The sequence below is a fragment of the Vulpes vulpes genome, chromosome 14 (assembly GCF_048418805.1).
Source record: "Vulpes vulpes isolate BD-2025 chromosome 14, VulVul3, whole genome shotgun sequence".
NCBI lineage: Eukaryota > Metazoa > Chordata > Mammalia > Carnivora > Canidae > Vulpes > Vulpes vulpes.
The window spans coordinates 121,584,835-121,606,971 of NC_132793.1; the positions used below are offsets into that span (position 1 = coordinate 121,584,835).

A 22,137-nucleotide genomic window follows, 5' to 3' on the forward strand; every position below is an offset into this window, starting at 1 on the left:
TATTTAAAAAGATGAATAAAATATATTTATTTTACAGACTGAAAGAAAACGTTGCAAAAGTATATAATCCCACCTGTGATAAGGAAACGGTTCTCTCCATGAGTGTCTTGGTCCGCTTAAAGCCTGGGTCACTCTCCGCAAGGACATTCATGGTTTTCTTACCGATAAATTCCAAAGCGTCAAGACCGCCCGTTAAGACACTTTTACCCTGCAGATGAGATAATTGCAGGAGATTAGTTTTTGCCTTTTGCTATTCCACAGCAGTCAGCAACTCCTAAATGGCACCGTCTTCAAATATTAAAATCAATATAAAGTCACAATTTTTTCTTATCAGGGATTTAATATTCACTTAATCCTATTTTCTTTTACTTGGAAAAGCGTAAATCATATAATTTCTAGGATATATGATATTATTTAAAAAGGATGCTTAGGAAAAGCCAAAGCAAATTTGGGATTAATTTTGCTGGCTCTGTGTGTATGAGTAGATATGTATCTAAGACAAAAAATTAATAGGTGATCCCATTACTGTTTTTGTTTGAAAAAATGTTAACCCAAGTAACAGAATTATTTGGAGCAGTCTATTAAAATGTCAGATACTCTTGCCAATTACTGAATCCTTTAATCTAGGGCCTTGGAGTGTAAGACCCTTAGGCTGTTTCAGATGGCTCTTGCATACGTTCAGAAAATAGTAATAACCGCCCATAATTAGTATATTCATGAAATAGGACAGGTTGATTTCCATATACCACTGGCTTTGGAAACTGTTCTATCATACAGTTATCCTTTTGCAAATCCTCTTGTCAGTCACTGTTTTTCTTAAAAAAGAAAGATTAAAACAACCAAGGCTTACTCATATAAACTGTTCATATAAATAGAACTGCTTACATTTCTTTGCAACTTCTGTCCAGACACTCCCACTGGACAACTACAATTATAGTATGTGTACATCTGTGTTTTTTCCACATTACATGAATTGATATACATTATTATATCATTGCCTATATATATTTCTAATCTTCTTAATTAATGCTTCATTAGCAATATTAGACTTCACTGAATATGCTTTAGTAGTCATTTCCATCTCAGACACTTAGCCTTTGTTTTCAGATTTGGGAGCCAATCAGTCACACTATAAAACAGATTTTAACACACACATATTGTAGAAGGACTATGGGATACATCAGCAATTTATATTTTTGCCTAATTTGGTTTATTTTCCTTTAACATCCTATGAGGGAGTATGCTGGTAAAGCATACAGTGGGAGAAGGAAGGACATAGGGACTTTGATTAAGGGACTTTGGTGGGAGCGTCTGGAGCTTTGGAAAAGGAAGTGTCAGAAGGTAGAAGGAAACACAGAAAGGAAATGAGGTACTGAAGACAAACTCAGAGGGCCCTGCCTTGTTGCTCAGGGAGACGATGAACACATGTCTCACAACCAGGGATAAGGAAGGTGCTCTTCCCCATCCCTGACCATACCCACCCCACACTGTAGACATGCTGGCCTTGTACTGCTATTTGACTCCTGAAACACATTTGCTGCTTTTCATTCACCCTACTTAGTCTAGAGGACCTCAAGTTTCAAGAAGAGCAGGTATTTTCTAATTGTGGGTAAGATACCCTCACATGTACGTCCACATCCTTCTCTTCTTCCTGCATTGCACTGTACTTGCCTGTTGAGTTGTCTCTGTCTTCCAGAATGTTACGCCATCTTATTTGTCAACATATGCCCAGCATCTAGCATAGCTCCTGGTACACAGTGACAGCTGACCATTTTGCTTTTTAAATGAATGAATGAATAAGTTGGACATCAACTATATTTCTAGAAAAACTAGTTGGTTGGTCTTACACAGCAGAAAATAAACCTTTTTTCTTGGCACTGAAGACCAGCTAGTTGTGTCATCTCAGTTGGAGTGACTCCCCCTTTCTGCATTATTCATCAGTGTGGTGTTTTTTTTTTTAAGATTTATTTATTTATTTATTCATAAGAGATACAGAGAGAGAGGTAGAGACATAGGCAGAGGGAGAAGCAGACTCCATGCTGGGAGCCAGATGCAGGACTCGATCCCAGGACCCCAGGATCACACCCTGAGCAGAAGGCAGATGCTCAACCAACCGCTGAGCCTCCCAGGCATCTCTATTCATCAGTGTTATGTTGCTTCTTCAGGAGGCAGGCAAGGGTCTGGGGTGGGGGATAAATTCAGGCTTACCTAAGGAAGGGGGAGAGTAGGAATTGGGAGGTAGGGGTGGGATAAGAATGTTGGTCTTAGTTATCTGGAAACATTTCAGAAACATCTCAGGATGTTGTTCCCAATTCCCTACTAGCATTTTTAAAAAATTTGAATGGCTTTATCATTTTCAAATTGTTAAGAGACACAGACCACCTAGGAAAAACAGCTGTCTCAGCTCTAAGAAAGAGCCCTCCCTACTCCCCGAGCCGGGGGCTGTCCTTGCAGCTGTTGGAAAGGACACTGTCACATCAGACAGAAAACATTCCTTCTAAGCAGCTCTTTGCTTTGAAACATAAAATATTTTTTTTTGCCCTTATTCTTTTAGTGCCAAGGTTACGCCCACTCTGTAGGAGAAAGCAAAACAAAACCCTAATCCAAAGTTATGAGCAAGGCCATCTTCTGTCTGATGTTTCTAGGTCACTGGTAAATACAGATATCAAAAGGAGGCGCTGGGAGACGCAGGGCAAACAGAGAAGCAGCTAACTCACTGTGTTTTGAACCACGTTGGTGATGGTTGACAGCACGCCCCGAGACCCGGAGGCAGAAGCGGGTGGGCTTTCTGCAGGGCTCTGATCTGCGGCCACATCTGCTGGTAAGGAGAAAAACATCCTCTTAGAGCTCATCCTGCTGGTCTGAACTCAGAAATCTCCCATCTGTGCACATAACACGCTACAGCCCAAGCCCAACATGCCCCCAAATAAATGCACCACTCACTCCGAGGGCCTCCACTTCCAGCATCAGGTTGGGCCCCTTCGGAAGAGCTGGAGTTTCCGCTATGAATCCGCAGGGTGGCCCCTGCTTTTTCCTTGACTGCTGTCAATCCGTGACCTGTCAGGAAATAAAAATATGGTTCATGAATACTCTAGATATCTGCAGTCTGCCAATTCAATAGCTCATGTTCCAGAGTTGTTGCAGGCTGTAGGTGTACACCCCAGTTGTAAGAGTGTAGTGGTGAACAGCATGGCCTTCTCCTTCTTCCTAAACTCCTCAAAACCCGGGCATGCATCATTCATTCTTGGATTCCTTGCAGGCCCAGCCTGTCACAGACACTCAGTTAATGTTTGTTGAATTGAAATCAGAGGCTCAATACACTCTCTCAAACTGCTGGCTGCTCTTTTGGTGCAGAGGGTGCAAAGTCTGGAGCTGACAGGTCAAAATTAAAAGGCAGATCAATGAGAAGACCCGGAAGGGTACCCACTGGCTCTGACAGTCATCGGAAGCAGTCACAGTGGGGACACAAGCTCTAACTGGTCAGCCAGGATGAGAGACACTGGCTTTACCCCATCTGAGCAGGGCCAGTATACCCATATTCTCCACAGCCCAGCACAGTGGGTGTTTGATAACTATTTGGTAAACACAGAGCTGCCCTCCTCATCACAACACCCCCTGCCACACACACAAGCAACCCCTGGCCTGACAGAGAAATAGTCTTGTCTGCATTTTATTCTGGAAAAATTCATTTTTTCTCCTTAGAGTCCCCCATGATGAGCTGTAGCTTTTCTCAAGTTCCCAAACAGAACACCAAAATTAATAGTCTACTGACAGTGCTAGGTGGCTGTGTGAGTTCTTGAAGGAGAAATAGCCCGGCATGCCATTGTCCCCTTAGCCTGCAGGGAGAAAGGAAAAGATTTCCTCGGGAACCCAGGCAACATCAGGTTGTTAAAACCCAAGACGGCAGCAATATTAATACATGGGGTGGGGGGAGCCCCAAGTCATGGCAGGGTTTGAGAGCCAAAGAGAACCACCTACTCTTAGAAAGCACTGCTAAAATGACCAATTATTCATCTCCTAAATAAGAGAAATGGATGAATCCCAAACCCAAATAGTAGTATTTTACCAGTTGTAACTTTATTCATCAGAGTGATCTTAATATAATCAGGGCACTGATATTTACCAAACAGAGGGCTAATTATATCCAGTGGAAATCACCCGTCATTACACACAATCTAGGAAAGAGGGAAATTTAAGAAACAGTATTTACAATGTTTACAACATTAATTTCATAGAGACGTAGGTCTATATTCATGTGTAGCTCATTAGATACAGTTCAAATTATTACTGAGTTACTTGGAAAAAAACATGCCCTGTAACTGCTAAAACTGAGCCTACCTTCCAATAAATTCCAAGCATTTCAATGGAAACTTCCTGGAGTTTCAGTAACACACTGAAGTTATAGGATATCATCGCACTTATTTACACACCGAGTCCATATTCCTTGCCATATTTTAAAAACACATATATTTTTTAATTAAATTTTTTTTAAATTTTTTTGTTACATTTATTTTCCAAAAGGAAATAATGTATGTCCAAGCCACAACCCTGATTCTCATTGAGATTTCTGTGGGCTAAAATAAGGGAATAAATGAGTTTGAGAAGGCTGGGAGGTGTCTGCTACACTTTCTTTGTGAAAGCCATGCAGGAAAGATGATTCCACATCCTTCCTTGAGAACAGGCAGGGTTTAGCGAAGTTCACTGCCGTCATCGTCTCCTCCTTCATCTTCTATATCCTTCTCATATGAGGGCCATGTCTGATTCATTAACGAGGGAAAACCAGCTTCTCACCATCTCAGAACACAAATGATTAGAGTATGTCTGCATTCACTGCCTCTAGAAGTTACTTTGTTTTTGGAGGGAAATACTACTTCTGTGTTCATATAAATGGGATGTGCCTGTTTATTACACATGATACTATGTTGAAACTCCAGACACATACACACATACACACACACACACACACACACACACACTCACGGTTTTAGTGAGGCGTAACTGAGATTTAAACATTTTTGAAAAAAAATAAATAAAAATAAAAAAATTTGTACATGTTTAAGTTTGCTCCACTTGGATCTTCTGATGAACAATTCTCTTTTTTGAATTCTTTTGCTAGTTAAAGTACATCTTCACTGCATTCTGCTAGAAAGAGAAAGCTAAAACCTTCACAGAGAAGGTTTAGAGGATACCACACCCTACTTTGAAGAATAACTTCTAAAACTTTACTAAGTGTGACATCTAGTGCCCAGAACAAGGAAGTAATAATATGGAGTCTGTTGCCTTTTGACTGTGATTCATGCTCAGAGATATTGATCAGATTTTGCCAATAATAGGAAAAAAACCCAACCAACAAATACAAATAATGCTATAGTGTAGTATAGCATGGATTCTTCACATGTTATCCTGAACTCTTCCTCAAAGAAATGAAACTCCTCCAAATTCCATGGCTTTCAAGATAGAATATCCTCTCTGCCTTGACTTACTGCAGCAAAAATTGGTGAATATTGCAAAGAAGATAAGGATGTTGTGCAAATGCTGTGATACTGTATCATTTTAAAGCAAACGTTCAATGACTGGCTGGCGTTTCTCACCTATACTCTAGTGGAAAGCATCCTAAACTTTGGAGTCAGGAGACTCGTGGAGGAATTTGGTTTCCATCACATACTAGGTGTGTGGTCTTCAGGAGTTACTTAACCTCTCTGAGTATCTACTGTTGTGTCTTCCCTGAAAGGAGGATGATAACATCTATTTCCCAGGGTTCTACAAGGTCGGGAAGGAGAAACACGTGAAATCCTTGGTCCTGGCCAACAGTTACTGAACACTTACTCTGTCCCAGGCACTGAACTGAATATTTTTAGTATAGTGAATTATCTCATTTAGCCTTCTCCACATGAGGTAAGGGATATTATTATACTCATTTTACAATGGAGAAAACTGAGATCTGGTGACATGAAATCATTTGCCCAAGGTCCCAAAGCCAATAAGGGGCGGAGGCAGGATTTGAACCCAGTTCCAACTCTAGAACTTACATACTTAATCACTATATTGAGAAAGTTTTATGTCATTTACAGTTTATTAAATATCATTTTAGTCCCATTTCTTTTTTTTAAGATTTTATTTATTTATTCATGAGAGTCACAGAGAGAGAGGCAGAGACACAGGCATAGGGAGAAGCAGGCTCCCTGCAGGGAGCCCGATGTGGGACTCAATCCCAGGATCCCAGGATCATGCCCCGAGCCAAAGGCAGACGCTCAACCACTGAGCCATCCAGGCGTCCCTTAGTCCCATTTCTATAACTGCTTGGAAATCATATCCTTGATCAGGAGCTTTCTTATTTTGAAAACACTGGCTTAGGTTTAAATTACTTGATTTACCTAACCTTGACCAGACAGCAAGGTGAAGGTCACCTCTGGAATGGAACCTTCCTCCAATCCTGCCCTTTTCAGCCAGGTCTTGGGTTGGCCTACAACCCTGGGTTGGTGATATTTTTAGAACCATCCTCTGCTGTACAGGCACAGATCCTAAGACATAATCACTTTCCTGATATATCTTATACATCCAGCTTATTATTTTTTTTCTTAAAAGGCGCTGTGCTATCACCAAGCCATTATCTTGTGAATTCCACCAAGATCAAAACAAATTAAAAAAAAATTGTTGGGGTTGAGAGGGTCTTTCTGGCCAAGTGGTAACTTATGGAAGCAATAGCAGTTCCCTGCACCACCCTGGATGACCGACTAGCTCTAGGGGTACTTTCTAGTGGTCCCCTATAGTAAAGCACCTGTAAATAGGGCATCAACTAACTCATTCAGAGGGCTCCCTCCGTGCTTTAATTTTTAATGTGATGTTTCCTTTTTTTCCATTTCTTTTCCTTTAAAAATGGATACATAAAAAAATAAATTTTTAAAAAATCTCATAATCTCATTTTCCTGATATATCTGTTTGATTTTGATTTAAAAATTTTTTATTTATTTTTAAAGATTTTATCCATTTGTTTAGAGAGAGACAGAGAGAGTACAAGCAGGGGGAAGGGCAGAAGAAGACAGAGAGAGCCCCAAACAGACTACAGGCTGAATATGGAGACTGAGGCAGGGCTTGATCCCATGACCCTGAGCCGAAATCAAGAGTCCAACGCTTAAAAGACTGAGCCACCTGGCACCCTTCTGGTTGGTTTTTAAAACAAAAAATGTACATATTATCAAATTCAAAGAGTTTCAAAACACAGACTACAGAGAGTGGACCAGTTTCTTTCTCCCTCGACCACTTCTGACTTACTAACATAATAGGCAATAGAGTCCATGAACTTATAAGGGCCTATGGGACCTGAGCTTAGATCAAGAGTCAGACCCTCAACCTACTGAGCCACCCAGGCACACCCTATGGAAATATTTAAGCCCTGAAAAAAAATATTGCTTCTAAAAGACAAAAAAAAAAAAAAAGGAAGATTTGCCAATTGGAAATAGAAACTATTCAATATTTACTTCAATGTATTCAAAATGTGATATAAGGTCAACTGGATCAACTGTAGTTAAATGAATCCAACTCTTACATAGTTATATGTAAATTATGTATTTAATGAGGCATGTGGCTATATTTCATTGCATTTGCTGTGATATGAGGAACTTCAAACAGAAAGTTGCTTGGCGCTCTTAAAAGACTTTAAGTGACTCTGCCTTCCTCCTCACCACCCCACCCCCCATTTCCCTCTAAAGATAACAGCTCTTAGTTGTTTCTTGTGATTTCTTTCATAAAAAATCTTAAAAAGTATACCTACTTTGAAGTGTTCTGGACCTGGCTTCTACCACTTCAAAGTATACAGCGGAGGTCTCAGCACATGCAAGTGCTCCTCTGCATCAATGCAAGACATCTTTGAGGAGTCATCCTGACCCCCAACCCCCTCAGCTCCCTAGGGCTGGGGCAGGCAGAGGCCTCAGACACAACTGCATTATAGTTCAGCTTCTCCTATGGCCCAGTTCTGCTTCCCAATTCACTTTCCTACAAGGCTTCCTCCTGACAGCACTTCACACAGAAACTCCCACAGCCTAATTTCTGCTTGTGTCTCTCCTGGGCATCTGATCTAGAACACTGATCTATCTGCTTCCTTCTTTTTAATGGTTGCACAGATTATTCTTCCAAATGGCCATGTCACATTTTAACATTCTCTGTGGGTGCATACTTGGGGTGTTTCAAGTTTTTCACATCTGCTGGGTGAACACCCTCACCTCCTTTAGGTCTTTGCTCAAATATCACCTCCTTGAGGACTATCTTTCACCATCATTTTAAAACCTTAACTCCATTTTATGTTTTTCGTGGACTTGCCAGTTTCTAGCCATCTTTGTTATTTTACTGTTCACTGTAATGTATTGTTTATTGTCTGTCTCCTCCCACTCGTATGTAAGGCCTACAAGGGTGAGGATCTTTGTGTCATTTGTCACTGCTTATCTCAAGTGCCTACAATAGCATCTGGCACAGTAAGTATTTGCTGGGTGAATTCGTCATTGAACATCTTTATATATATTAAAGAATTTTTGCAACAGATCAACAGAACTGTTGGGTTAGAAGTTATGTGCATATCAAATTTTAAGGACAGTGCTAACTGCTTTTCTGAAAGTTGCATCAATTTACACTCTGGGTGAGTTTTTGAGAAATACGATAGTTTGGAAATACCTGCTTCATCTCAGACTCCTATCAAGGAATTGAAGATAGTATAAAAAGTTGTGAGGAGTCATTGTTTAGAAAAACACACTGATGATGTTGCTTCACTCAGCTAAAGCAAACGTCAGTGCAGCAAAAAAGAGGAGGCATTCAAACTTTCTTCTGGAAAAGTCTTCTCTCTCCATAATGAGGGTTGGTGTCCACTCTGTAATCAGATATTCACTTTTTTTTAGGTTCAACATTGATGGGGCGCCTGGGTGGCTCAGCGGTTGAGCATCAGCCTTTGGCTCAGGGCATAATTCCGGAGTCCTGGGATCGAGTCCCATATTGGGCTCCCTGCAGGGAGCCTGCTTATCCCTCTGCCTGTGTCTCTGCCTCTGTTTCATTGTGTCTCTCATGAATAAATAAATAAAATTTTTAAAAATTTGACAAGAGTCTCTGAACTGAGAGGGTATGCCTGGCCATCAGAGATTCATTAACTAAAAAAAAAAAGAGAGAGAGAGAGAGAGATTCACTAACTCCTGGGTCTTATTCATAGATTGTAAATGATCGTGAACAAACTCCATGCGCCAACCTATAATCCTGTAATCTTTTGTATTGACAATTCTTGAGAATTTTCACATCGTCAGCGATGTCACCTTCAAAAATGAATCCATGTGATATCGATAGTGATTTGTCCCTTTAAGAGTTCTCATTGTAGTATGATTTTGACAAGTTTGCCATTCTCTGGAATAAAATGCTGTCATTATTTCTGACAGTGCTGGTAGAAGGGTTTCATTAAAATGTGCAGAAGGGGAAAACTGTGTAACTTGGAAGACGGTGGGAAACAGGAAGACTGTAATTTTGAAAAGGTAAATATAGACATCAGATACACCTCTCCCCTCTCAGGTAGTCCTATAAAGGGTGTTTAGACTTATAAAACTGTCAAAACTAGAATTAAAAACAAACAAACTGGGATGCCTGGGTGGCTCAGCAGTTGAGCGTCTGCCTTCAGGCCCAGGGTGTGATCCTAGAGTCCCGGGATCAAGTCCCACCATCAGGTTCCCTGATGGAGCCTGCTTCTCCCTCTGCCTGTGTCTGCCATCCTATCTCTCTCTCTCTCTCTCTCTCTCTCTCTCTCTCTCTCTCTCTGTCTCTCTGTCTCTCATGAATAAATAAATAAAATCTTTACAAAATAAATTTAAAAATAAAAAAAAACCTAAACATTCAGGACATTTGTAGTATCTAGAAAGAACTTGCTCTATTCTGCTATAGAAGAATCTTTACCTTGGTATATTCATGTATGTTTCAGCATTGTCGACTTTCACGTTGATTGTCAGGTTATCTATCCCTTAGCTTAGCAATATAGTCTAGGAGTAAGTCAGGTCTCTAAGATGCTGGCAGGAAATCACATCTGGTTCTCACAGTATCACTTTGAAATGGTTGTGAAAATAATAATTTTTTTTACGCTTTCCCATTCCTGGTTTCTGCCTGGATCTAAAATAATAACCATTTTAATTTCATTTTATGAACTTGTCTAAAGGCAGGGGTGGCAGGTGATCAAGTTTTCTTAGAATGTGATGACAGTGTAGCTGCAGATGAAGCTAATGCAAGAGTTACAGACTCTCCAAAAATAGTTGTTGGCTGAGAACTGTTTGATTTTATATAAGCATTGGGGAGGTCACTTTTTCTTGTTTTTCCCTTAACCTTGGGGTCAAAGTAGTGAGGCAAAAGACAAAATATAAAAGGAGTAGCAAAAAGTCAATCAGCTTCTTGTATTTTCCCACTTAGCATGGGGTTATAAATATCTTTCTCTTCCTATATATAGCCATAGACTATGGAATCATCACATTACGGAAATTGGAAGGAATCTTAGAATTTCTCAAGTTCCCCCACCCACACTTTTCCAAATAAGGAATCTGAGTCTGAGAGAGGTTATGTGCATGGTGTTGCTAGTTAGTGACCAACCTCTGTGATCACAAGTTAGTAGCAGTGAGGACCGGGGCTCAGGTCTTTGTGACTCCTTGGGTCCAGTGCCCTTTCCAAGAGAGAACCACTCTCCAAATGTTTCAATTCCAAGTACTCTCTTGCTAACTATGCACAGTTCAAACTACTGTGACTGCAGTTTTTCAACAAGTGTAAGAAGTATTGGTTTCTGTTTCTAGTGTTCAATGACAGCTCTGTGTTTTGTTACTGACTACGTGTTTTGCACTCCTGTCTGCAACTGGATTTACCCTGGGGTGACATGAGGTTTCCAAGTGGGAATCAATTGCAATGGAATATGCAGTTATTTTCTTTCTTTACTTTCCACAGGCAATTTATAAACCTTCAAGAGCTCATCTATCGCTGTGAGTGCTCTGTTTTCCAATATGTTTCTTTGCCCTGTGATAATAACCTATTAGCACTGCAAAGTCTTAGGCAGATATTATGGTTGTATATAAAAGTGTGTCTGGCTTGCTTCTCTTAATCCCTAAGCAGCAGCTTGATGTAGAGGACAATCAGGATGGTACCCATAGCTTTTTAAGCCCTATTCCGACCCTCTGTTTCAGGACGTGAGCCTAGCTATGGCACCCCTCCATTTGTGGGATGCTAGTGATCCCTATTATGTTTTGGGAGTCAAACTCCCAGCCATTACGATTGCCTGTTTTCAGCCTCGGAACCCATAACTTCAGCCTTTCCCAATGCTACGTGTTGTAGTTCTCTCTCATGTCCACAGAGAAATACTTACCCAGTGTTAAAGTACATATTACTATTAATTTAGTTACTGTTATCATGGATAGGCACCCATGTCTTTACCAGAAATCTCCAAAATATGCCTTCAGAGCAACTTAGGGATGGTATTCAGGATTATTGCTTTGGCATTCATTGGGGTTGTGACAACCAGGAACAGGTTTCAGTTCTGCTTTTCTATTTTTCTTTTTTAAAAAAATATTTTATTTTCTTATTCATGAGAGACACAGAGAGAGGCAGAGACATAAGCAGAGATAGAAGCAGGTTCCCCGCAGGGAGAGTGATGTGGTACTCGATCCCAGGACCCCAGGATCACAACGACCTGAGCCAAAGGCAGTCACTCAACCACTGAGCCACCCAGGTGCCCCCTGGCTCTGCTTTTCTAAAGATAGCTCCAATTTGTCTAAAAGGATTCTTAGAATAGGATCAGCATTTCAAAATGCCTTTGAGCCCCTTCATGTGACCTTTGTACCTTGTGGATGCAAACAAGATTTAAATGCATCTAAACACCCCAGCATGTAGCTAGAGCCATAAAAAATAAGAGGTTTCTGGACTTAGTCATATAACTGAGGAGGACTTCAAACAGAAAACAGAAGTGTGCTAGGTAGTTTCAAGAGAGTGCCCTGCAGTCTCTGGGTCATCCCCTCCCCCTTTGAGCATGGGCAAGACTGTGGAAAAGATGAGATTTCACTCCGGGGATTAGGTGACATTATATGGCAAAGGTGAAGGGACTTTTCAGTTAAGTAAGGTCCTTAATCCGTTGAATTTGAGTTCATCAAAGGAGATCATCCTGGGTGGGCCTGATTTATCAAACAATCTTTCAAAGGGATGAGGCTCTTCCTGAAGGGAGAGATTGGAAACCTGGGTGACATTACCCTGTTGGCTTTGAATAAGGCAGCTTGTAGGAGCTGAGAGTGACCCCTGGCCAATAACCAGCAAGAAAATGGGGGTGTCAACCCTACAACCTCAAGGAATTGAATTTCGCCAACAACTTGGATAACTTCAAAAGATAACCCTGGATATCACACGAGGACACAGCCAGCTGACTGATTTCAGCCCGGCAAGGTCACTCCGCAGACAGCCCAGCTATCCCCTCCCTGAGCTCCTGACTCACAGAAACTGAGACAATCAACGCATATCATTTTAAGCCTCTAAATCTGTGGCAATTTGTTATACAGCAGTAGCAATGAATATAAGAGGTTATATTGGACTTCATTCTGATAGTTTATGGGGTGATGTGCAAGTGTCAATATAGTCTCAGAAAACCTGTATCTGCACCAACCACAGAAGGGAAAGTGGCAACAGTGAGCGGCACAAGGATCCTGCTGGTCCACGACAATTCTCTCTCTAGGCTTTTCCAGATCAATTACTGCACAAAGCCAGGAGAGAACCACCAGAGCTTTTAAGTGGCTGCAACATTAACAAGGTCCAAGCATTTCTCATCTTCATGGTGCCTTAGACACAGGGAAACTTCAAGAGTAACAGCAAATACAAGCCCAGGCTACAGGTTAAATACACTGACTTCAGATCAGATTAAAAGATGAAATGTCCCACCAGTACGAGGTGGGACCTGCCACAGGAATCACAACCTGCTTTTTAAGCACTAAAGCAAGCATCATCCACTGGTTGCGCTTGAACCAGGTAACAAAACCCAGAGGCCCTGGAACGCAGTCCACTGGACCACAGCTGCACTCGGCTCTATTTGTGCAAAGGTCAGATTATAACAGGGCACCTAAGAGGATAATGGACAGTAAATTTAACAGGCAAGCTGTCTATCGGTGGGTGGAAAACTCTGTAAGGATCCAGTGAAGCTCAAAGTCAAAGGAGTAGACATAGCTGCTGACTGATGAGACACAACAGCAAACACACCAGCTGGCAGCAGAACAGGTACAGGTAGGGGCACCTGTACGTGTACCAAAAACACCTGAACTGCTACCCACGGGGCAGCTGGCTTCATAGTCTACTGTGGAAGGAGCTTATATCTAAATTTTTAATGAGAAAGTAAATCTTTCCTATAATAGAAACTTTCAAAGCACCGAATTCATTATAAGGGCAGGGCAGCTCTGGACATGATTTGTACTGCTAGAAGCACCCAGAATACTTGATGTTTTATGACCTAAACCATGAGGAGAGCTGTATAATTTGGTACCCATATTATTTACCATTCTATGGCTTATCAAGTGTCAAAAACTTTTGGAACCCTGCAGTTTTAGCTTTGGGGTCAGAAAGCATGTCACTCTTACATGCCGTCCTGGGGCAAGATCCGTGTGAGAGCCATTAAAAGCTCAAATATTTTCCATAGGAAGCAAGATGCCTCCAGGCACCTGTCTTCAGTCTCCTGAAGAGACTCTATCCTGATCAGAAAACCAAACAGGCCCCTCTACTTTAACTTGGCTGGTTTTTCCATCTGTGTATATAGTATCCACAGCATACCTGGCCCCTTCAATAAGCAACAGAAAGAATCTGCTCTCCAGGGTCTCCTCAAAGACCAACATTTATCTGACCACCATCAACTTCTTGCCAGAGTTCCCTGATATTCCAGGCATGAAGTAGAGGAATGTAGTCTACCTATTCTTGTAGGCAGTCTAAGTTCTATCAGATTAGACATCTGGCCCTTAAACTGGAACCACAGTCCATTGGAGTGGGGCAAAGGACCTTTGGCTTCCTATCCCTTCTGCTTTTAGGACTAACAGCCATGGACTACACCTTGAGAACACCTGACTCAGATGACCTGACAGCTATGTTACCTGGGGCTTCCCCTGTCCTGCTCCTTGCTCTCCACCTTCAAGATGAAATGCCTTTGCTAAATTAGCTTAGACATGTTGATGTTACACCTTCAGTTCTTACAAAGAATGCACATGAGAAATGGTCACACGATGAATATTTTGACAAACCCATACCAATGAAGACATTGTCCAATATATTTTCTCTTTGTATATACAGAGACAATACAAGAAATGACTCCAAAAATTTAACACCAGGAAAAGCAATTTATCTAGATAAACTAAGTTTTGGGCTATCATTCCATGAAAAATTGATAATCTACTGGCAGCCAAGAAGCTCAGAGTCAAGGTCAATGCTCAATTATAGTAACTCTATCAGCCTTGGGATATATATTCTATATCCTTCATACCTGCATATGTTATTAAAATACCTCAAATCCTTTCAAGGAGTAGGTTAGTTGTATATTTTTAAACATTCAGCGGGGAGGATAAATACAAAACTTTAAGGAGAGAAGAGCCCAAATCTTATATTTTAAGATGCAATATAATACAGTGGTTAAAGCTATATTACTTGGTTCAAATCTCAGCCCAGCTACTTTTTTTTTTAATATTTTATTTATTCATGAGACAGAGAGAGAGGGAGAGAGGCAGAGACACAGGAGAGGGAGAAACAGGCTCCATGCAGGGAGCCTGACGTGGGACTGGATCCCTGGTCTCCAGGATCTGGCCCCAAGCTAAAGGCGGCGCTAAACCGCTAAGCTACTGGGGCTGCCCAGACCAGCTACTTCTTACTTTGGACAAAGTCTTACCCTCTCTGTGATTCACCTTCTTTTCCTCTAAAATGGACAAAACAAAAATATCTCTTTCTAGGGCTATTTTGAGGAACAAATGTATCAATATATGTGAAGCACTTGGAATGGCAAGCACTAAAAATGATTGCTCTTCTTATCTCACAGGCTAATGGTAAGCTCTATCAGTACATGGTATGATCAAAATGTCAAATGCTATTATTAGGCTTTTGAACTTCATCCACTCAAATGCAACATATAATTCTTACCAACTGTAGCAGATGCTGATGAGAGCAGAGATTTGCCCCAGGAGCCCCAGCCTGCCCATCCCCCTCCAGGTGAAGGTGAATCCACAGTCTGTAGGAAAACAGATTAGCAGAAGGTTAGCAATTCAGTATATGCAGGAATTAAAAAAACACTCATTGGTTTGAAACAAAAAGGTTTTTAAAGAAGTTACCAGTAACCGTATCTCCCTGGCCTAAAGTTTATAAGGGCCATAAAAGAATACACCAACCCACACTTCAATGTGTACTTTGGAACAAAATTGTTTAGTAGTGGTGTTGACTTCAACTGGCTCAGCTTGAAGTGAGAGGAAGGGAGTTTGATGTTAACAAAGACCCATATGTCCCCTTGTCTGGAAGAGAGGGACCAGGCTCTAGGGGGAAACCATTTAATACATTAGGGCACAAAGTGATTTGAAGAAGTTCAAAACTCTGGCAACTCTGACACAACTAAACAAATATTCTCTTCCAGGTAGAGGTAACTTTCAGATCTCTGAGGTGATAGGAGGGAGCTCTGGGATGTCAGGTAAAGAAGTGCCTAGAAAAGCACCAATGAGCTGGGGGATGGGAGAGCAAAACAGGTACACTTATGAGGTAGACATTGTTTTTAAGGTTTATTTACTTTTTGAGAGGGGTTGGGGAGGGAGCAGAGGGATAGTTTTAAACAGACTCCACGCTGAGTGTGGAGCCTGACACTGGGCTTCATCTCATGACCCTGAGATCATGACCTGAGCCAAAATCAAGAATCAGATGCTCAACCGACTGAGCCACCCAGGCGCCCTGAGGCAGACACTGTTCAAGGTGTCCACTCCACTCACAATGACCCCTGTAACTGTCTCTCTCACTGTCCCTGGGCTCTGTGGATTCAATTCTTCTGCCTAAGTATTTGGATGGAGATTGAGAGACCGGTTCAGCTTAAGCTGGTTGCCTGACTAGAAGATGAAAACTCAGGCAATGTAGAGTGACCATATTCAATCCAACATGCCAACTAAGGATAAGAGAAATCAGAGTGAGTAGAATGAAGGGTGTATGCTCAGAGAAGCTGCTGAATCCCTGACAGTTTCTCAGCCCCTGCTTCCTGTCCTTCTTAAGGCCCTACTGCCTTCCTATCTTTGGGTTCCATAAGATTGCTGCAGAGTCTGTTTCTTTTTTAAATATTTTGTTCCCTGATGTATCTCCAGAGCCTAGACAAGGACATGGCACATAATGAGTGCTTAGTACATTTATTTGTTGAATAAATGATTGAAACTCATCCATTTTCTTAAGTATATAATAGTTTCTGTTACTTGCAACTGCTGAGCCCTAACTCAGTTAGTGGAACTATAGCTTTCCCTTATTATCTAGGAATATAGTTTAGAAAATGAGGCAACCTGATGTTTCTAGCAGCAATGTCCACAATAGCCAAACTGTGGAAGAAGTCTCGGTGTCCATCGAAAGATGAATGGATAAAGAAGATGTGGTCTATGTATACAATGGAATATTCCTCAGCCATTAGAAACGACAAATACCCACCATTTGCCTCGACGTGGATGGAACTGGAGGGTATTATGCTGAGTGAAATAAGTCAATCGGAGAAGGACAAACATCATATGGTCTCATTCATTTGGGGAATATAAAAAATAGTGAAAGGGAATAAAGGCGAAAGGAGAAAAAATGAGTGGGAAATATCAGAAAGGGAGACAGAACATGAAAGACCCCTAACTCTGGGAAACTAACTAGGGGTGGTGGAAGGGGAGGTGGGCGGGGTTTGGGGGTGACTGGGTGACAGGCACTGAGGTGGGCACTTGACGGGATGAGCACTGGGTGTTATTCTATATGTTGGCAAATTGAACACCAATAAAAAATAAATTTATAAAAATAAAAAAAAAAGAAAGAAAGAAAATGAGGCAAGATTACATTAGGAGTAATACATTAGGTACTGGAAAATCACAGCTCTTTCCTCCAAAAACAGAAAGAAGTTCAGTGAAATATTCCTACAGAGTTTGTAGCTTCTATAACTTTTGACCCAAGGTTGTCTATCAGTCAGACCCCCTCCTTCTCCCTGCTGCCTTCTGCCTTTGCAGATGAGGGTGGTCATGTCAAAGAATTTGGGCCAATGAGATATAAATGAGAAGGCTTTTGCTTTCATGATAAACTACACACTTATGGCCAGTACCAACTCTTCTCACCATCCTTTTTTTCTGTCCTGAATGTGAATATGATGTTTGAAACCGAGGCAGCCATTTTTGTGACCATGAGGGAAAGGCCAGGGAAGCATAGAGTCACTGGTCCTGCTACTGTTAAGCTACTAAAGCAATGTTTGAGTAGTTGACTGTCTTCATTCTTTCTGTTAGGTGAGAAAAAATAAGTTGCTATTTGGTAAGCTAGTCTATGTTGGATTCTAGTTATTTGTGCCCAAATTCTTAACTGATTCACCTAGTAAATATCAAACACCAACCATCAGTGTAGAATACTGTCAAGAGAAAAGGTTATGGAATTAAATCACTTGGTCTTGACTCCAGGCTCTGTCATTTGGGGTAAGTAATTTAAGCCTTTCAAGCCATCATTTACTCATTACAAAATGAGACAAATGGTAGTATAAGAACCATAAATATAAGAACCAATAACTTCACACAATTATTGTGAATATTAAAAAAATAATTCATATAAAGCTTTGAGCATAGTGCCTGGCACATAATAAATACTTCACCAATGTTAACTAGTAATAATAATAATTAATATTAATAATAAAACTATTTTTTTTAACACTAAGAAGCAAAAAGCTTTGAAAGTTGGCTGACATTTATTTCTATCTGGAAACAATGAGGAGCTTGTTAACATGAATGGAAATACTCATGATTCATGACTGTCTGCTTTCATTTTTGGTGTCTACGTTGATTTACTTCACTTCTGCAATGGAAGCCAGTGGCAATTTTATACCATCATGAAGACAGATGTAAGCTGGTGATTAATATCATTCTTTCACAGGACAAATCACTACCTATGTGACTAGGGAAAGTTAATACACTTAGGGGTGACAGCTTCTGACTCAAATTTATAATACTTAATATGCTCTGACAGCTGGTAATTGACTAGCAAATGAAAATAAATGTTAAATGAGTCTAGAACTTTCTGCAGTATAAATGACTACTTCAATTGCTTTATTAATAAAACTCCTTTGACATTGAGCTGTGACCTCGTGATCAGCTGCAAAGAATATTTGCTATCAATGGCAAATACTCAAATGACTAAATGTGTACATTTAATATAAAAACCATCTAAGCTGTTCAACATGAATTCTCATCTTGAGTATTGTCTCCACTTTATTTTTTAAAAGGTTTTATTTATTTATTAGAGGGAGAGAGAAAGTGTACAAGTAGGGGGAGCAGTAGGCAGAGGGAGAGATGTGGGGCTCAAACCTAGGACTCCAGGATCATGACCTGAGCTGTGAGCAGACACTTAACTGACTGAGCCACCCAGGATCCCCTTATCTCCACTTTAAATGGCTTTAATGTCACACACTTATGAGTCTATGAAGTAGGTAGCATGATCTATTCATATCTTTCATGATCAAGTATGATTATTTTAAAACTTTTTTTCTCATCCTCATCTCATGTAACCCCCACTGCCTTTAACAGACAGCTTCACATACTAATTTGCAGAGAAAACAGGGGCCACTGGATGGGAACTCTCTTAACTTCCCATCCCCCTTCATAAACTCTCAGAAGGATGAACTCATTTCACAAGAGTGAATTGGACTTGGGTTGATGAAGAAGGGTAGCCAGAACTCAACTAAAGATCATAAACATCTGCAATTGTTGTGTGGTCCCAAGAATATGAAGAATGCAGGATTTCATAAAGTTCAAATTTCTTTAAATAGAAAATATATGTACGTATCTGGCATCCCATTTAAAGGTCTTTATCATTAGATGGAAAATACATTTATTTTAGCCTATCGACTTTACATGTATCATTAGATAGAAAAGAAATGTACAAATGTTAGCATTCCATAGAATTTGAAGGTCTTTAACATTCAAATGGAAACATAAGTACCTGTTGTAAAAGAGCAAAGATCCACCTGGTTGTCTTATTTTCTTGAGTAGATCAAGAAACAGGTACTGTCCATTGCTCATATCTGTGAGATCAAACTCTTTTTAAGTTTTGTTACTCATGACAGACCTGCTCTATAAAGGGGCTCAGTGTGATGTTCAAGAAGATGGAAATCGCTCTGGGTACCTGCAGTTCTGTCAAAATACTTGCTTGAAAATAGCTTCAGTTATTTCCCAGTAATTTTCTCCTTGGTGAAGTATGCATTATTCCATTCTGGGAATATTTAAAATTAAATGTACAAAGATTTAAAGCGTCAAAATCATGCTATTAATATTTTAATGCATATTTTGTCTTTTCTGCACTAAGAGAGTGAAACTTTAAAAAAGAAACAAAGTGAATAATTGAATGATTAGATTTCTGATTTTAAGTTGAAATCATCCTATGTTTATACATTGTATTATAACATCCAACAGGTCCTCAGTTTCACTCTATAATTTATTTTAATAGGTTTATAATACTTCCTATACACTCAGCAAGGTTTTGTTTGAGTAGACAAATGAGGTGCTTAAAAAAGAAAACAGAATATATTGCATTTATATAGACACAGTTTTAAAATATTTGAACATATTTATGTTGGTAAAAAGGACCGACCATCCATCAAAAACCTCTTGAAAGTGCCTGTTCAATTTTGCTAGACTCAAATAGAGTGAGATTTGTGAAATGGATATAAAGTCTAGGAAACTGCATTTTTGAATTTATAACCTTAATACGTTGAACAGTAATTATTTAAAGCAAATTAAAAGTCTGAGTGGTCCTTTTTATTTTTAATATTTTTAAAGATTGATTTATCTATTTATTTATTTGAGACAGATAACAGAGTGAGAGAGAGAGAGAGAGAATAAGCAGGGGGAGAGGCAGAGACAGAGAAGGGAGAAGTAGGCTCCCCACTGAGCCAGGAGCCCACTGTAGGGCTCCATCTCAGGACCAGGAGATTACAACCTGAGATGAAGGTAGATGCTTAACCATCTGAGCCACCCAGGTGCCCCTGTATTTAAATTTTTTTATAAAAGATTTATTTATTTTAGAGAGAGCGAGAAGGAGAGAGAGATGGAGGGAGGGGCACAAGGAGAGAGAGAGAATCTAGAGCAGACTCCCACTGAGTATGAAGCCTCATGCAGGGCTTGATCCCAGGACCCCAAGATCACAACCTGAACTGAAATCAAGAGTCAGATGCTCAACCAACCGAGCCACCCAGGCACCTTACGAGTAATCCCTTTTATGTCCAAAACACACACTAGCCTATACCAAAAACCCATCTAAACACAAATTTAACATAATTGTACCACCACTCACAATTATCTCCTTCCCTTCTAAAGCATTATGGAAGTGATATCTTCCTCTTAGTTAAAATTATCACCTCCACCAGAACCCCCCTGGGCCTGAATAGGTTGGTCTTCCCTTCTCTCCTGGCTTTTTAACCTTTCTCTATCTGCTACTTCCCAATTTAATCATGCACATGATTCCTCCACCTTAAAAATCAACAAATGAAAATCACAATGACAAAATATTTCTTTAAAACCAGTCTGGTTTCTGCTCTACATCCTGCTTCTTCACCTCTTACAAAAAGTGCCCACTGTCCATACCCGCCCTCCTCCATTCTCCCACCTGCCACAGTACTCTCCCATGGCCACCAGTACTGCATAAAACCATTCTCATCAATGTCACAGCAGCTTCCTTTAGTAATTTTATTTCATGACCTTTCACTAGCATCTGAAGCTTAACCACTTCTATATATATATATATATTTTTTTTTTTAATTCATGAGAGACACATACAGAGAGAGGCAGAGACACAGGCAGAAGGAGAAGCAGGTTCCTTGAGGGGAGCCCGATGCAGGACTTGAACCCAGGACCCCAGGATCATGACCTGAGTCACAGGCAGACGCTCAACCGCTGAGTCACCCAAGTGCCCCTTACCTGTGTTTAAAAAAAAAAAAAATCAACTGAGTAGATTTTAAAGATCTTCTTGACTTTATTCACTGATTTATGAACTGGCCAGCATAACTGCCCCCACTTCATATTCTTAAACTACTCTATTTTCATGGCTCTGTCTTCTGACTCTTACTTTTTTGGCCCAACTTTTATCTTTATGATTTCAGTTTACTTTAGAAGTTTCTAAATGCGTATTGTGATATTATGGGGAGCGCTTAATTAAGCTATAATCCAAGTGCTTCCAGCATTCCAATAAAATATGCATAGTTCAGGGTGGTCAGCTGATATCCTAATCAGGAAAGCCATATTCCAGAGGCATCTATAATGAGCATTTCTATTATCTGTCACTTAATTAACACTGGATGCTTTGCTAATTAGCATACTAAATTGCAGAAGTGCGTTTTAACTGGGAGACATGGTGAACTATTAACAAGCATTCTGAATATCTGAAAGGGGGTCTATCTGGTGAAATTAAACATATTCAAGAGTTACTGATGGCTAAATTTATTTTAGAGCCTCTTTCGATCTTTTTATTTAAAAAATATATTTATTTATTTATTTATTTACGAGAAACACACAGAAAGAGAGAGAGGCAGGGACACAGGCAGAGGGAGAAGCAGGCTCCATGCAGGGAGCCCGACACAGGACTCGATCCTGGGTCTCCAGGATCAGGCCCTGGACTGAAGGCGGCACTAAACTGCTGAGCCACCCAGGCTGCCCTTGATCTTTTTATGATCAGGGCATAAGAATGTTTTTGCCCTGTGCTAAACGGGGTTCTATCCAGCTCTGAACTCTGGGGAATTCCAGTGTTTTGATGCCAGCTCAAAAGGAAGAAAACCCTGCCTCTAGAATTCTAGGCATTTGTCTTGAGTGAAACTCATTCTGGGTAGTGGTCAAAGCACCTAAAAGGACAAAACACTAGGACATTCTCAAGCCTCCATGAAAAACAGTAATCATGAATTGT

At 40.4% G+C, this 22,137-nt stretch overlaps 1 protein-coding gene across 4 annotated transcripts in view; it reads right to left on the reverse strand.

Moving 5' to 3' along the window:
• FAM114A1 (family with sequence similarity 114 member A1) overlaps positions 1-22,137 on the reverse strand; it is a 70,264-nt gene that overhangs the window by 33,568 nt on the left and 14,559 nt on the right. For 2 of the 4 annotated variants that reach the window (XM_072737879.1, XM_025997670.2), the window contains exons 3-6: positions 15,142-15,229; positions 2,944-3,057; positions 2,718-2,815; positions 74-208 (exon numbers count right to left, since the gene is read on the reverse strand). In XM_072737879.1, the coding sequence (XP_072593980.1) occupies positions 74-208; positions 2,718-2,815; positions 2,944-3,057; positions 15,142-15,229 (435 nt within the window). Of the gene's footprint in view, positions 1-73; positions 209-2,717; positions 2,819-2,943; positions 3,058-15,141; positions 15,230-22,137 lie in introns of all 4 variants that reach the window. The other 2 variants (XM_072737878.1, XM_025997654.2) reach the window with 1 other exon arrangement.